Consider the following 16,418-nt stretch of genomic DNA (forward strand, 5'->3'; position numbering starts at 1 on the left):
GATATCCTCCGATTGAAGGCATTCGCTTACGATGTTTGCACGGTGACGACGGGCGTTGTCATCCATAAACAGAAATTCTGCGTCCATGGCGCCCCGAAACAAACGTACATGTTGTTTCAGAATGACGTCTCGATAGATTTGGCTTGTCATGGTTCCAATCTAAACATGCAGGTCAGTTCTGGAACCCAGAATAATTCTACCCCAAACGAGCACTCCTGCACCATCGTAACGGTGTCGTTCAGTGATGTTTTCTTGGTGGTAACGGGAACCTGGAGCTCTCCATATGAAAGTCCGGCGAGAATCAGACTGCAAGCTAAACCTGTACTTGTCGGAAAACATCACACAAGCCCACTGTTGTGGTGTCCACAATGCATGCTCTCTACTCCATGCTAACCGCAGGCGACAGTGAGTTGCAGTAAGTGGAATGCATCTGACAGGTCTACGAGCATGTAAACCAATCTGCCCTAAGCGTCTGTACACGGTCTGCCTTGAAATTGCCGTATCAGTGGCTGAAGAGAGCTGACGAGACAGGTCTGAGGCTGTGCTCCGCCTGTTTCTTTTGGCAGTAACTGCCAAATACCGGTCTTCATTCGGCGTTGTAACTCTGGGGTGACCTGTGCTGTAACATCTGCTCACATTACCATCATCTTGGAATCGTTGCCAAAGCCTGGAGATGACACTCTGGGCAATTACAAATTCGTCTGATACTTCCAGTTGGGTACGCCCACATTCCAGACGGCCGATAATTCTACCACGTAAAAAATGATCCAAATGCGTCCTTTGTGTCATAACTATTCGGTTATTGCACTGAAATGGTTATAAAGCGCCTGCAAACAATTTTACTTCTTTGCCTGTATTCCTTATATATCACTCTCTTACACTCTCGTCATTGTGACGTATCATCGGTGTCATCTGGTTACTTCCTGAAATTTGCGTATGATTCTTGAAGATGTGTGTAGTGATTTTACAGGTGATATGTTTATTTTAGAGTTCGATTTCTGCGTGACTCCGAATTATGCTTAATTTATGGACATGAATGTACATACAAAGTGGTGTAATTCAAAGCTCAGTAACTGGGCCTGTACTTTATCTGTTTAATGTGACTGATTTTCCGAAAATACATCTCAATAACACCTCGATCCTTTCTTATTACGCTGATGAGACTGTTTTTCCGTAAATAGACATCATGCGATCAAGAAACTCCAAGACAATATTCCTTCTCTCGAACAGTGGTGCAAATACTGGAAAATTCGTATTAATACACAGAAATCTTAATTACTGATTATTAGAAGAAGCGAAATGTTGCTATTAAAAAAAATTTATATCTATTTGATGTACCAGTTCCAGTTGTTTCCCAGGCAAAGTATTTTAGTATCATCATAAATGACACAATTGACGTGGAGTAACGTATTGTGCATGTCAGAGATAAAGCTCCTTTAAAGTAAGGAAATGCCAACTCCCAGTTATTGGGAAATACTCAGTTGGACCTGGCGAAGAAGTGACTTATTTAGCTTTTCACTATTAGACATATCATGACGTATACGTCTCCTGCCTGGGCCGTCGTTGCTGCCTTGGACATTAAAAAACTTCAAGTGGTAAAATAGATTTCTATGTATCATCACGAATGCACACTGTTTTGTACGCAACAGTTTACTACACGAAGATCTTAAAATGGATCCTTTGGATAAATTCCTACGAGCTACAAATAACAAGTTTTTCCAAAACGCAATATTTTTTGAACATATGAACTATTTCAATTAGGATAGATATCTACGAGTTAATATTGCCTACCTTCTTAGCGAAAAGCATGACTTCCCCATTTAACGGATTTGTGTATATATTTTTGCATCTGCAAATCCATCATGCAAAATTATGATCTATCGTGCAGGCTCGAGGGAGTGCAAACTCAAGAACAGCGTGGGTGGTGGCAGAGGGACGTGATCAATTGTCACATCTGCGAAAGGAGACATCTCATACGTTCAGTGAAATTCCACCGTTAAAGGCTGGAAAATACATAATATAACAAATATAAAATACAAAAATAGAGTAATAAGTAATTAAGAAAGACGCAGACAATTGTTAATAAAGTTATGAAATATTTACAATGTGTATAGTCATGTAACAAATGCTATAAATTATACAAAGCGGCAGAGTCCGTAGTCACCCACCTAAGTGCAGTTTAGTGTGATCGTTGGACGTTACCGTACTGGCAATCGTCCGATGAATGTGTCTCGGATGTCAGACATTTGGCCGTGGCCAAATCTTCTGTAATAATAGAACCCGATGCGTTACGTGTAGCAAAGGACATTTCACATACGCGTTCCCGTTACCTAAGGACGACAAACCAACTCGTTGACAGTGTCATGAAAGTCAGGTTGTTTCTTTCAAAGGCCGCGTGTTATTCATAAACCGCGCAATAAGGACTTCAAGAATTCGTTAGCCGCAGACAAGGCCATCGAAACAGTAAAGGATATTCCTAGATATACGAAAGAAACTCAGCAAAGCACTGTGCAGAGTGTTTCCGCCCAACAGCAAGTGATGGATGCAATCGTAGGAAAGGATTTTAACAATTTTCTGTGGAAAATTATTGAAAGTTCTGTAAAGTTTAGGAATGTGAACTCACTTATCCAAAAACTGAAGCTGTCACTTTCTGTGCTATAATTTATTCGGAGAGGAGGCTTTGTAATCGTATCTCTCTCCTAAACGATGTCACGATGTTTGAATAGTCACGTGGTGCACTTTCTTTACCCAGCAATGTCTCCTATTGGTCAGTACAATAGGAATTTCGCAATTTGGAAGTTCCTCATTTCTTTCTTCGCACGGAGAAAGGATTAAAATTTCCCTGAGATTGTTTTAAACGTGATGTGCCCATGAGGCTTTAAATCGAAATTGCTTGGCCAGTTAAGCATAATCAACTGACTATCGAACCGGCGGAGAGAATGGCAAACTGTAATGGACTGAAGGAAGCAAGGTCAAGATGACCAAGCAAAGAATACTCGACTTTAAATCTTTTTAGCATTGCTAGTATTACATTTTTACAACGTTTCTTGATTAATGTCAGGGTGTCATTTGCAATTTTACTTTAGTTATGTTAGTTTACTAATTTTTGTTACCTAAATAGATCATGTTGAATAATGGTTTAGTTGTTAGCAGATTCTGTTTTATTTCACAGACCTTCTGATTAAATGGATTCATAAGGGAGTGAAGTTGTTTCTTGCTGCCACGTATCTACAGATTTGAAAACTTTTTTGAATTGCGAGAATGAATTTCTGCGATGGACGGTTAAAAAAATTGACGTAACATCGGTTCTGGTATATATGTGTTATATAATTTTCGAAGGAGCTACCTTAAACATATGTCCGATAATCAATGTAATGTACTCATGTTCTTATGCCATTGTATAGTTAATTAATACTAATTCCGTTTTGTAGCATAATGGACATTTAATACAACTTTTATAACAAAATTCATTCAGTGTTAAGGAACATTTCTTATAGGAAAGTAATATTAATGCATTATAAAATATATTAACTTAAGTAACATTTATACATAATAATTTCTCATAAGTTTATCAAGAAAAGAAATAAATAAATCAGTGATATATCTTCCGGGCATATTCTTTTTGTAGGACTTTTTTTCCTCGTGGATCTTATCCGTGTACCATGCATAATAACGTCGAAAGTTTTGATATAATATTTAACGAAATACACTCATGTCCATAAATTAAGGATAATTCGGAGTCACGCGGAAATCGAACTCTAAAATAAATATATCACCTGTAAAATCACTACACACATCTTCAAGAATCATATGCAAATTTCAGGAAGTAACCAGATTACACCGACGGTACGTCACAATGACGAGAGTGTCAGAAAGTGATATATAAGAAATACTGGCAAAGAAGTAAAATTCTTCGAAGGCGCTTTATAAGCATTTCAGTGAAATAACCGAATAGTTATGACACAAAGGACGTATTTAGAGGATTTTTTACGTGGTAGAATTATCGGCCGTCTGGAATGTGGGCGTACCCGACTGGAAGTATCAGACGAACTTGTAATTGCCCAGAGTGTCATCTCCAGGCTTTGGCAACAATTCCAAGATGACGGTAATGTCAGTAGACGTTACAGCACAGGTCGCCCCAGAGTTACAACGCCGAATGAGGACCGGTATTTGGCAGTTACTGCCAAAAGAAACAGGCGGAACACAGCCTCTGACCTGTCTCGTCAGCTCTCTTCAGCCACTGGTACGACAATTTCAAGGCAGACCGTGTACACGCACTTAGGGCAGATTGGTCTATATGCTCGTAGACCTGTCAGATGCGTTCCACTTACTGCAACTCACTGTCGCCTGCGGTTAGCTTGGAGTAGAGAGCATGCATTGTGCACACCGCAACAGTGGGCTTGTGTGATGTTTTTCGACGAGTCCAGGTTTAGCCTGCAGTTTGATTCTCACCGGACTTTCATATGGAGAGCTCCAGGTACCCGTTACCACCAAGAAAACATCATTGAACGACACCGTTACGGTGGTGCAGGAGTGCTCGTTTGGGGTGGAATTATTCTGGGTTCCAGAACTGACCTGCATGTTCAAATTGGAACCATGACAAGCCAAATCTATCGGGACGTCATTCTGGAACAACATGTACGTTTGTTTCGGGGCGCCATCGGCGCACAATTTGTGTTTGTGGATGACAACGCCCGTCCTCACCGTGCAAACATCATAAGCGAATGCCTTCAATCGGAGGATATCACCCGTATGGATTGGCCAGCATTCTCCAGTAGAGCACGTGTGGGACATGCTTGGCTGACGATCTTACGCTTTAAATGATAAATAACGTAAATCAGTTATCCAAAGTACTCCACATTACATGGGATAGTCGGGACTGTATTGTCAATAAATAAAAACTGATTAGAAAAAAAAATAATAATTGTGAAATTCCCGTGAACTTTTTATCAGTGTAGATAATGACATAAATCAATTAATGTACAAATAATTTTTATAGCATTTTTTTAAGTTGCTGTAGATAATCTACTGCCCAATATTTACATTACAGTACAGAGTCCAAGATCCAGAATCGTCGGGACTTCCGGAATTTTAGATAATCAGTTTAAATCTATTGAGATGATGTGGAAATTATTAAAAAAGTGTTCTTAATTAATATTTCTTTAAGAATAAAGTATTTTACTTAAAGTTTTTTTTTTTTTTTTTTTTTTTTTGAATCGCCATCTTAGGAAATTAAAATGGCATTCGGAGCCGAAATGTTTATATTATCAGGATTGAAATCATACTACAGATATTCACTGTTCCGTTAACTGATTGATCATTCAGGCATTATCATCGTACTGTAAGATTTCAGTTGTGTAACCTTTCATTTAGCATTTCTTCTCGTATTCCATTAATAGGAAATTTCGCTTTTGTGATATCCGAAAAGCTTCCGATTCGTGGCCTTTATCATCATCCTGATCATGAAGTTTGGTTGCTGGCTATTAATATATGCAAAACATTAAAAATATGTATATTTGTAGACACGTCCTGTCATGGTCTTGGAATGCCCCACGCATCAGATTTTATAATAAAATATTTTAAGAATTCTTAGGTGGTCTTACAACATCGGTTCTTAAAAACCTGTTTAATGTCTTCATTTCAGTGTGCGCTAATTTCCGATATCCATTGACTGATTGACGGATGTGCATTTTTGGGTAAGGAGTAAAACAGGAACGTTATCATTTAACAGTAATAGACAGAACAAATTAATAAGCTGTTCATGTCAGAAAATTGCAGTTAGCAATTTGCTATGTTAACTGAACTCAGGTGCCTCGGAATCTAATTCTTTCTCTCTTCGCATCAGCTATTCCAACAAAAAAAAGCCTGTGTAAGTGACATTCTACTCCAAATAAGTATGTCCCGGGTCTTTATTTAATGTTTAAGTCCAACAGAAAAATGCTACCCCCCCCCCAGCTACTCAAGGGCTGGAAGTGCGGTCATGGCGAACATCAATACAACGTCCACCAAGATATCATTTACCACAGTATAATTTCCTAGATAGCGTGTGCTTGAAAGTAACACAGAGTAATATTACTTAGTCGAGTGAATTATCGCTTTTACAGCATACCTGCTTTTTCTGCATTATTATATTGTCTAGTCTTAGACTATGTAAAGAAAAAAAATTTCTAGTGGTCCTGAAGTCCAGTTTTAGGACTTGGTAGACTTTGTATTGTAGTTGTAAAAGTCTGTATTTATTTGCGAATAATTTTAAATTTCAAATCAGAATTATTCGCAAATAAATGTATTGCGTAATTTAGTACATTATATGCATACAAATAAATATGTATATATTTTAGTTGTACACTATGGATACACTGCACATTTCGGTTTAGAAAAAAAAAAAATAATAATAATAATCGCATATCACATGACTTTACGTTTATAGGGAACAAATAGTGTAATTTACAAGTTTTGATTGTTTTGGGAAATATCTGGCCCGACGAAACGGAAAATAAAAGCGTGAATAAAAAAGAAAATGCTCATAAAAATTTCAAATAATTTCAGATGTATATCTGTTTTCGGTTTCATTAGTAGATTCATTTTAAGTTTCTAAAATAAAACATTAATTTTTATTTAGTGGCATAACTAGTCCTATTAACGACCGAGGAGTCCATTTGCCGCCTCTTTGAATGCACACGAAAAAATCAAATCTATAAAATGCTGAAACGACATATAAAGAAATAAGAGAAATAAATAAAAGCTCTCTGTTAATTTTTGAAATAAAACTTAAATTCCAGCGTTTTAAACTGTTATTCTGCTTGTTTTTCTGCTAACAAAATCGTGGATGACACTCTAGAAGTCTGTTTTATTACTCCAGTTGCTATTCTGAAGACAGTAGCGTATTTATTAAAAGCTTTTAGTGCATATTTTTTATAAAGGATATTTGTTTGTAATTCGCTGCTTGACAGTAAATGAATGAATATGGATAGATAAATAGATATACAGAAGCTAATGAGTTATCTGAATGATTAATAAAACACTCATCATTCAAATATTAAAAAGTATTCCATAAGTTAAAAAAGGATAATTATAATAAATAGCATGCTGATATGAGCATCTTCGCATGGTCTGTGCAATAACTAAAACTTGGCTGCTGTCTGTGAAAAAACTGTGTTTTTCCCTGTCTGTGCATTTAAATTCTAGATCAAAATTTTCAGTCTGATTATCCTATGATTGGTTTCGTCCTTTGTCTTTTTTTTTTTTTTTTTTTACTTCCAAATGAGCCTTTTAGTCTAATTAATTATTCATACATTTATTCATACTTTGAGAATCATGTATTATTTATTTTACTGTCTAAGATTTTTCTTTAGGTTAGAGCTATTTTAAAATAATCGAGTAATTTATTACGATTTTTAGAACTCTGTTTATCAATTTTCTTCGCAATAGTCATGACATGAAATTGAGATAATGAATGTAATTTGTATTAAAAGGTTTAATCTGTTGTCAAGATTAGACATAACAAGGGAAAAGAGTAGAAATCCTAAAATATCAATAGTAGAGCTGATATTTTAGGATTAATGGATGTTAAGACTATTTTTATCCAGTATGCTAAACGCTTTGATTTACAGAATTGCTTGTCTTTAATGAGCAAATGCTGAAACGGTGTTCGTACCTGAAGGCAATAGACAGAATCTGTGTTTCATGATTAGTAAATAATTATATGTTTGATACCTCTGATCTCAGTATGATCTCTGTCTAAGCGCATTTTCTGTCAGCAAAGCCCTTCCTCCCCCCACAAAGAAACTACAAACCCTAGTGTTTAAAGGATACGTCCATAATCTTCAACATGCTGCTCTGAAGAAAAAATCTGGAAATGTAATTTTAAAGGATGAGTTCATACTGAAGATGATATTATTTTGAAGAAATCTCTCAGAAATTCCGTAATATGCTACAAAAACTGCTGCAAAAGGGATTTAAGTTTTGTTAAAAGCATTTAGTAACAACGCAAGTAATGACACATTATGTAGCAATAAATGGTACAATTGGCATTCCTTGTGCTGTTTAAGGAACTTTATTGCCTGTGGAAAATTATTAAAAAATTATTAAATATATTTGACACTGCCCTTACATAGCCCTATATGTATTTCGAAGAATTAGTAGTACCAAAACATTTTGAAAAGCACTGAAGAGATAGATATTCTTTTTTTACGACTGTTTATCTATGTTGTAAACTACGTTGTGTTGATTCCTTTTTTTGCTTTTTTTAAATTATTAAGTTGTGCTTCAAAATATTGTTGGTATCTTTCTTGTGATTTGCTTTTGTGAGGTATCCTGTTAGTATCTCAGAAACATTTCAGTGTAAAATAGTTATTATGCAGTGTTTTTACTTAATTTTGGACAACGCGATCAGTTGTTATTGGTTTTAAATTGTTAGAGTACACTGAAGACTAAAAATACATAAATTTTATATTATGGAAACTAAGGTAACTTCTAGTTCAGCAAGACTTTTGTTTGCACAAAATTTATATCTGTAATAACTTTGGTGTTAATATTGTTTGAGAAGGTAAAATTTTGTCTGAATACTATGTTAAATTCTATATATCCTGTACATTTCAAATTATTTATGAGGGATCGGTGGCAATCTTTTGGCGCCATTGCGGGGTGAGAATTGTAGTTGAATGCTGGTCAGAAACATTCCCTCGCTGGTTCCATTGAACACGGGATAGAACCTACATTACTTGGCTAGAAGCCAAAGATTTTTCCTCAAGACCAAAAGTTTACTCAAAGCTATGGGGTTAATACTTGCAGCCATTTTGAGTATTTGTGTTGGTAAGTTTGTTTATATTCTTGCTAAAGGATGATCATGGATCTTAAGTCAATCATCTAAAAATCTAAAAGTAGGAAATAACAATTCTGTTTGGTAGAATTGTTTTTAAAAGAGCCCCTTTACCACCCCCCAAACACTAAAGCTATTAATATAATTTAAATTACTGTGTAATATCTACTTGTTTATCTTTTAGTGTAACAGCTGAAGTACTTGTAGGTACCACATAGGAGAAGGGTTAAAAGAGCCCTTTATGAAAACTATTTAAAACTCACAATGCGTCAACTTGACGCTAACAAACTACGCTTCGCTCAAGCGGTAACTCAAATAACAAGAACTAAACTAAAAACTTAAAGATATTAACAAACTGTAGAATTACTCTACAGGGCTCAGATAATCGTGTTACCTGAAACCGCTTCAAATTCTAGTGGCAGCCAAGTAATAGCTGTTACCCCACGTTAACCAGCAATAAATGCAGAATCAGAAGCTCACGCTACCAAGGTACAGTGCTTACCCACACTCGCTAACTTTCCCTTTTAAAACTCGCTATTTAAACCTTTTTCCCTCAAGGTGGAATTTGCATTCCTTCACGCACGCTACCAAATTGAAATATTCTGGCGTTGACAATTAGAGGAGTGAAGGCTTATAGGAAAGATAGTATAACTTAACTGGCTATTCAAAATAAATTCCTACAACTGTGTTGGTACAAATATAATGCCTGCTTTTTAGCAGCAGTTGTATAAATCTTCAAGGCAGAATTAAAATTGAATTTCTCAAGCATATCACCGAAGTTTGTAGTCATCATAGTATCCATGTTCTTGAGTAGAATTATTGTAGCCGTTGTTGATACTGAAAGCATTGCTTTGACTTGATAGTTATTGTTGTGATGAAAGTATTTGGAAAGGTTTACATACTTCAAGCATTTCATTTATACTGAGCCATTTGTTTCAAAAAATAATAGAAGTTTATATTTTATGAAAAGCATTGCTATACGTAGATGAATTACTTTGAGGTTAAAAGACTGATTATGCATTTTTCTGCATTAATAAATTAAAGATGTTTATAAATATTCTTCTAGAAGTATGTGAATGAAAACTTTTATCTTATTTATGTTGTAATGATTTTATGTTCTTAAATTCTAGTACTTTTTCGACATGGGACCTAGTACCAGCACTGAGAAACGCCCAGGAAGTGCTCTTAGCAAATATGGGGAGTCTTCGAAAAGCCAAGCTAATGAAGGTATAATGTTCATGGAATTTGTAGCTAATTACGAATTAATTTTTGTTTGAGTGTACATTTTGATAGTAAGCAAAAGTGGGTGTACGTATTAAGAACGCACTATGTATTAAGAAATTTGTATTAATCCTATGCCAAATCACAAATTGCTATATAAATCTGAATAAAAAGGTGAGAGAGAATGAATTATTGCATCATGTCATGTCTGTTGGAAAATGAAAGCGAAAACATTAATGATTTAATCTCATTATTGCTTTCATAAACCAGAACTATACAAGCTGTTTATGATTAAACAAATGTACTTACATACAGTGGGAACTCCTTTTATTTCAGTATAATACCAGATGAAAACAAAGAGGTTTTAACTCTTGCTGTTGACACTTTTTGATCAATGTTGCGTCATCCAGAAGAGTTTATTTCTTGGGGGGGGGCATAATACGTACGAATGAAGCAGTACAAAACAAAAGAAAATTTCATTGAATCAACATAAGCACCATTTTGTCCTACAATTTTTTGCCGGCTCTCCGGAAATTAAGAAATTCCTTATTTATAATAAAAAAAAAAATTTAAAAAAATTATGTTATACAGTTTTCTTTGGTAGCATAAACTAAGTCCAACTGTAATAGACTCGGAGCGAATTATCGCTTTGTCTGTGAATAATTTTAAAGTCTTAAGAAAGTTTTAAAGGAAACCTTTTTAATAAATCAGAACTGGCGCGCAGATGCACGTCTCGTCGTGCTTGATAACTCAGGCAACCACTTTGGGCGATGTAACTTAAAATAATAAGCAATTTCAAGATTTGAAACTTACTAGTAGTCAAAGGCTACACAATTGATTTAACGTGAAGTTGGCTAAACAATTTCTCACCGGCGTAACAATTTAAATGCCGTAACTGTATTGAAAAGCTAAATAGTACAAGCTTATCTGAGCTAGCGAAACCTACTAACGTGGAGGCAGAAATACGATCTGTCTTTATAATCCAACAACGTCACCTTAAATACTTTGAAACTCAATTTGCATTCTGGTAGAGGAACAGAAGGGAGAAGTGACAGGAAAATTATCATAAAATAGCTGGAATAACTTTAAAGTTTGATTTGTAAGGAAGGCATTGAGGTACTTTTGTTTCAGTTGCACAGTCCAGGTCCTTTCAGAGAATTTTGAAGTGACCTAATCAGATGAAAATCCGGTTACAGCCGAAGACATCGCGGCAAAAACACCGCAGACGAAAACGTCGCAGAGAAAACAACGCAAGGCGAAAACATCGTGCTACAAAACATCGCAGTTCTAAAACATCGTGGTACAAAATATCGTCGTCGAAAATAAAGCGGTTCAAAAACTTCGCAGTTTAAAAACATAGCCGTCGAAAATATTGTGGTAAAAAATAATCTACAAATCATCGCATGACGATAACATCGCAGACATGCTTTTTTCAGGCTTTAATAATTGTAAATGGATATTCCCATGAAGATTTGTGAGCGCAAGTTGGAAAAAAGGATAATTTTTGCTTTCATGTTTTTTATTCAATAATAATTTTTGCTGATAAAGTAAGAAGGAAACTTAAGCATAGAAAATTCATGCAACTTATAGCACTTAATAGAATGTTAAACCGACACACTGGTTAAATATCTAAGGTCATTAATAAATCATTTTTATAAAGTTTTTACTGGTAAAAATTTTCATGAAAAGTATAATCTAAAAAAGATTAGAAAAAGGAAGGTAACTGCATGACGTTAAATTGCTAAATTATGAGATTATATTCTTCACTTTTGTTTTAATCTAATACTCTTACAGTGAAACTTATTTCTTGTTTGGTTTCAGTTTATTTTTGCAGCTTGCAGTCAGTTACTTGAATGTCGATTTGCTAGTTATGACGAAAGTCAGCTATATAATATTTCGGCAGTGTTTGGATTTATTAGATTATGCCAAAGCACACTACGGCTATCTGCTTAAGGGGTGGGGGAGTACATTCTCAGGAACTGTTTCATATGCACATTATACTTCAGGAAAATCACGAAAATCTTCACGCAGCTCTTTTTGTTTGTTTTTTAGAAATAATGTATACTTGCAGTGAACATTCTTGGTGACTATCTCCCTAAGACGAACAATGTTTTTGAGAACAATAAAAATATGTTTTAATCATTACGCAAGTTCACCACATCCACACAAGAATATATGGAGTTTTGAGTGGTCGCTTTAAATTGGATTGCTTACATTTACTTTTAGATTTAGGCTGCCCAGACGGTATGAGGAGCCGGGCTGCGATACCAAAGGTCCCGGGCTCGAATTTCGGGGAAGGCAGGGTTGTAACTGTCCATCATAGGAGGCAAAGGTGGCCCACTTATTTGGTGCCTCCATAATAAAGTAGAAGGCAGTGTTGTAACTGTTCGTTATAGGAGGCAAAGGTGGCCCACTTATTTGGTGCCTCCATAATAAAGTAAGCCTTAATAGTGACCAAGCCGAAGTCGGCTGAGGGCCCGCCGTTGGTAAAAAAAAATTTTAGATTTAGACTAGACATTTCTTATTAAGCACTTAAAATTATTTTATTTAATTTTTCATATAAATTTTATTCGAAAATTTGGTAGTTAGTTATTGAACTTACAGTGACCAACTTCCTAAGAGAATTTTTAATTTTTTTCTTCTGTGTTTCTTAATTTTCAGAATATTTTAATTTATGTACTCCAAAAATTCTATAGCGAAATTAAAATTAATATTTCTGAGTGATATTCTATTTTGTGGTGATTCGTTGTCGTCGGAATTCTTTGCCTAACAACTTTGAAGCGACTAATTTTTCTTGTAAATTTTTAATTAAAGATAAAATTTAATGAAATAAAAACTTAATCAAATTTCCCTTAAATTTTATAAAGGATAAAAACTGCATATACTTTACATTGACTTTTATTTTCAGTGACTGAAACATTTCAGATACACTTTTTTTTTTTACTTAAATGACAATTTGTTTGGAATAAGAAAATGTAACTTTTTTATGTTTTATAAACATATGATTTTGAATATCAACCATAAATAAATTTTACAATCCAAGTTCTCTTTGTACATGATTATGTTTTAATTAAAATAATCAGAAAAAATATTTTTCCATAAAATGAAAGTATTTAGTGTTCTACGTATTCAACTAAAAGTATCTAACACATTTTGCAAAAAGATATCTTTAAAGAAGGCATGTTTTCCATCATTTATGTTTCAAATCAAACACAAATATCTTTTTCATCTTTGTACTTTATGGAGTTAGCCATTTCTTATACTTTGATATGCGTTCTCTTTAATATATGTGCAAGGCAAGTATGTTGGTTGTGATTCATACCATATATTAATACTTGTATGTACTGGAATCACATGCTTTTTTTGGAGCACTGGTTTGCTCAGACCTCCCTCTTTTTTGTTCATTTAATTGTTGCAACATGTTTAATTTTTATATAGTTTCGATGGTGTGGGACTCTGAGAAGTTGTATATAGTCCTTATTTATTTTAAATATTGTCCTCATTCATCTTTGTAGTCTTTATTATATTATACATTGTCCTTATTTATTTTAGTAATAACCGTGGTTTCTTACTGATCCTGTGACTCAATTATTTTAATGCTTGTTATATGTTAGTGCATATTCCCCACTGAAAATATATTATAAAAGTCTATTAATATACGTCTTCATATTAAACATCATTTGGATGTAAAAAGCACAATTAATTCAAATAGACTCATGAATCTATGAATTTTTTATGAGCAAAAATTTATAATTTTACGTGTCATATAGTGCAGAATATCAAAAACAAGGATGTACAAGTTGTCAAAGTATAAAATTTTTAAATGAAAGGAAAAATACTTTTTTTTTTTTTTTGAGGAGTTAAGTACATTTAACTAATATTACCCATATAAAAATGGTTAACTCTATGAAGTTATAAACTTATATGCAACATTTTTTCCCTTTTGTTTCATGCAGATGCAATAATAAACACTGTTGTAGAGTTTTTAATGGCTGGGAAAAGAGATAAAGAAGCCTTTTTTTCCTCCCTGTGAAGTGAAAGTTGAAGAAAATATTTAATCTTGAGGTAAAGAAATCCGACAAGCAATTAGTACATTTGTTATTTACAGTGATGTACATGGATAAACCAAATTCTACATTTACCAAATAACGCACCTCTCATTGATTTAGTTAATTCACAATATATCTTTGTTTATTATTATGAACTGTGAAATTGTTTATTATTAAAAACTGTGTGATCTGTAAAAACTACAGTTAATTACAGATGAAGAAAAACTATAAGATTTGTAAAATTATTAAAAAAAGATACTTTTGTTTGATTTAAAATGTAAAATATGGAAATTGACATGCCTTCTTTCAAGATGTCTTTTTCTAATAGTTTAATGCATAGAAGCACTAAATACTTTCAATTTATTAAAAGAATATTCTTTCTGGTGAATTTAATTAAAAAATAATCATGCAACGAAGCAAACCCGGATTTTAAAATTTAGTTATGATTGATATTCAAAATCATATGTTTCTAAAGCATTTAAAATGATACATAAAAATGTTACATTTTCTTATTCCAAACAGTTTGTCATTTAAATACAAAAAAATTGTACTTGAAACATTTCAGTCACTGAAAATAAAAGTCAATGTAAAATATGTGCAGTTTTTATCCTTAAAAATTATATAAGGGAAATTTGATTAAATTTTATTTCATTAAATTTTATCTTTAATTAAAAATTTACAAGAAAAATTAGTCGCTTCAAAGTTGCTAGGCAAAGAATTCCGACGACAAAGAATCGCCACAAAATAGAATCTCACTCAGAAATTCAGAAATATTAATTTTAATTTCGTTACAGATTTCTGGAGTGCATAAATTAAAAACCGCGGTAAGAAAAACATTTAAAATTGTCTTAGGAAGTTGGTCACTGTAAATTCAATAAGTAACTACGAAACTTAAATAAAAATTAGTCGCTTCAAAGTTGCTAGGCAAAGAAATCCGACGACAAAGAATCGCCACAAAATAGAATCTCACTCAGAAATTCAGAAATATTAATTTTAATTTCGTTACAGATTTCTGGAGTGCATAAATTAAAAACCGCGGTAAGAAAAACATTTAAAATTGTCTTAGGAAGTTGGTCACTGTAAATTCAATAAGTAACTACGAAACTTAAATAAAAATTAGTCCCTTCAAAGTTGCTAGGCAAAGAAATCCGACGACAAAGAATCACCACAAAATAGAATCTCACTCAGAAATTCAGAAATATTAATTTTAATTTCGTTACAGATTTCTGGAGTGCATAAATTAAAAACCGCGGTAAGAAAAACATTTAAAATTGTCTTAGGAAGTTGGTCACTGTAAATTCAATAAGTAACTACGAAACTTTCGAATAAAATGTATATGAAAAATTAAGTAATACATTTAAAGTGCTAGAAGATTTTCGTGATTTTTCTGAAGTATAATGTGCATATGAACCAGTTCCTTAGAATGTACCCCACAAAGGAATCCCACCCCTTAAGCAGATAGCCGTAGTGTGCTATGGCATAATCTAATAAATCCAAACACTGCTGAAATATTATATAGCTGACTTTCGTCATAACTAGCAAATCGACATTCAAGTAACTGACTGCAAGTTGCAAGAATAAAACTGAAACCAAACAAGAAATAAGTTTCACTGTAAGAGTATTAGATTAAAACAAAAGTGAAGAATATAATCTCATAATTTAGCAATTTAACGTCATGCAGTTATTTACCTTCCTTTTTCTAATCTTTTTTAGATTATACTTTTGATGAAAATTTTTACCAGTAAAAACTTTATAAAAAATGATTTATTAATGACCTTAGATATTTAACCAGTGTGTCGGTTTAACATAATATTAAGTGCTATAAGTTGCATGAATTTTCTATGCTTAAGTTTCCTTCTTACTTTATCAGCAAAAATTATTATTGAATAAAAAATATGAAAGCAAAAATTATCCTTCTTTCCAACTTGCGCTCACAAATCATCATGGGAATATCCATTTACAATTATTAAAGCCTGAAAAAAGCATGTCTGCGATGTTATCGTTATGCGATGATTTGTAGATTATTTTTTACCACAATATTTTCGACGGCTATGTTTTTAAACTGTGAAGTTTTTGAACCGCTTTATTTTCGAGAACGATATTTTTGTACCACGATGTTTTTAGAACTGCGAAGTTTTCTCCCACGATGTTTTTTGTAGCACGACATTTTTGCCTTGTGTTGTTTTCTCCGCGACGTTTTCGTCCGCAGTGTTTTTGCCGCGATGTTCTCGTCGGCTCAGGCAAACTCGAAGAGTTTCGCAAAAATGGGTACCTGCGTGAAGTCGCGCTATCCCGGCGTAATGCTTCCGACTTTCGAATTTTTGTAGTTT

At 33.7% G+C, this 16,418-nt stretch overlaps 1 protein-coding gene across 3 annotated transcripts in view; it reads left to right on the forward strand.

Moving 5' to 3' along the window:
• The window catches only part of LOC118190719 (CWF19-like protein 1), a 229,445-nt gene that overhangs the window by 157,965 nt on the left and 55,062 nt on the right, over positions 1 to 16,418 (forward strand). For all 3 annotated transcript variants that reach the window (XM_085807349.1, XM_085807350.1, XM_085807348.1), the window contains exon 11: positions 9,949 to 10,045. In XM_085807349.1, coding sequence (XP_085663475.1) covers positions 9,949 to 10,045 — 97 coding nt within the window. The remainder of the gene's footprint in view (positions 1 to 9,948; positions 10,046 to 16,418) is intronic.

The sequence above is a fragment of the Stegodyphus dumicola genome, chromosome X1, assembly GCF_044657685.1.
Source record: "Stegodyphus dumicola isolate Sdum_Otavi_A_Nest chromosome X1, ASM4465768v1".
Lineage (NCBI taxonomy): Eukaryota > Metazoa > Arthropoda > Arachnida > Araneae > Eresidae > Stegodyphus > Stegodyphus dumicola.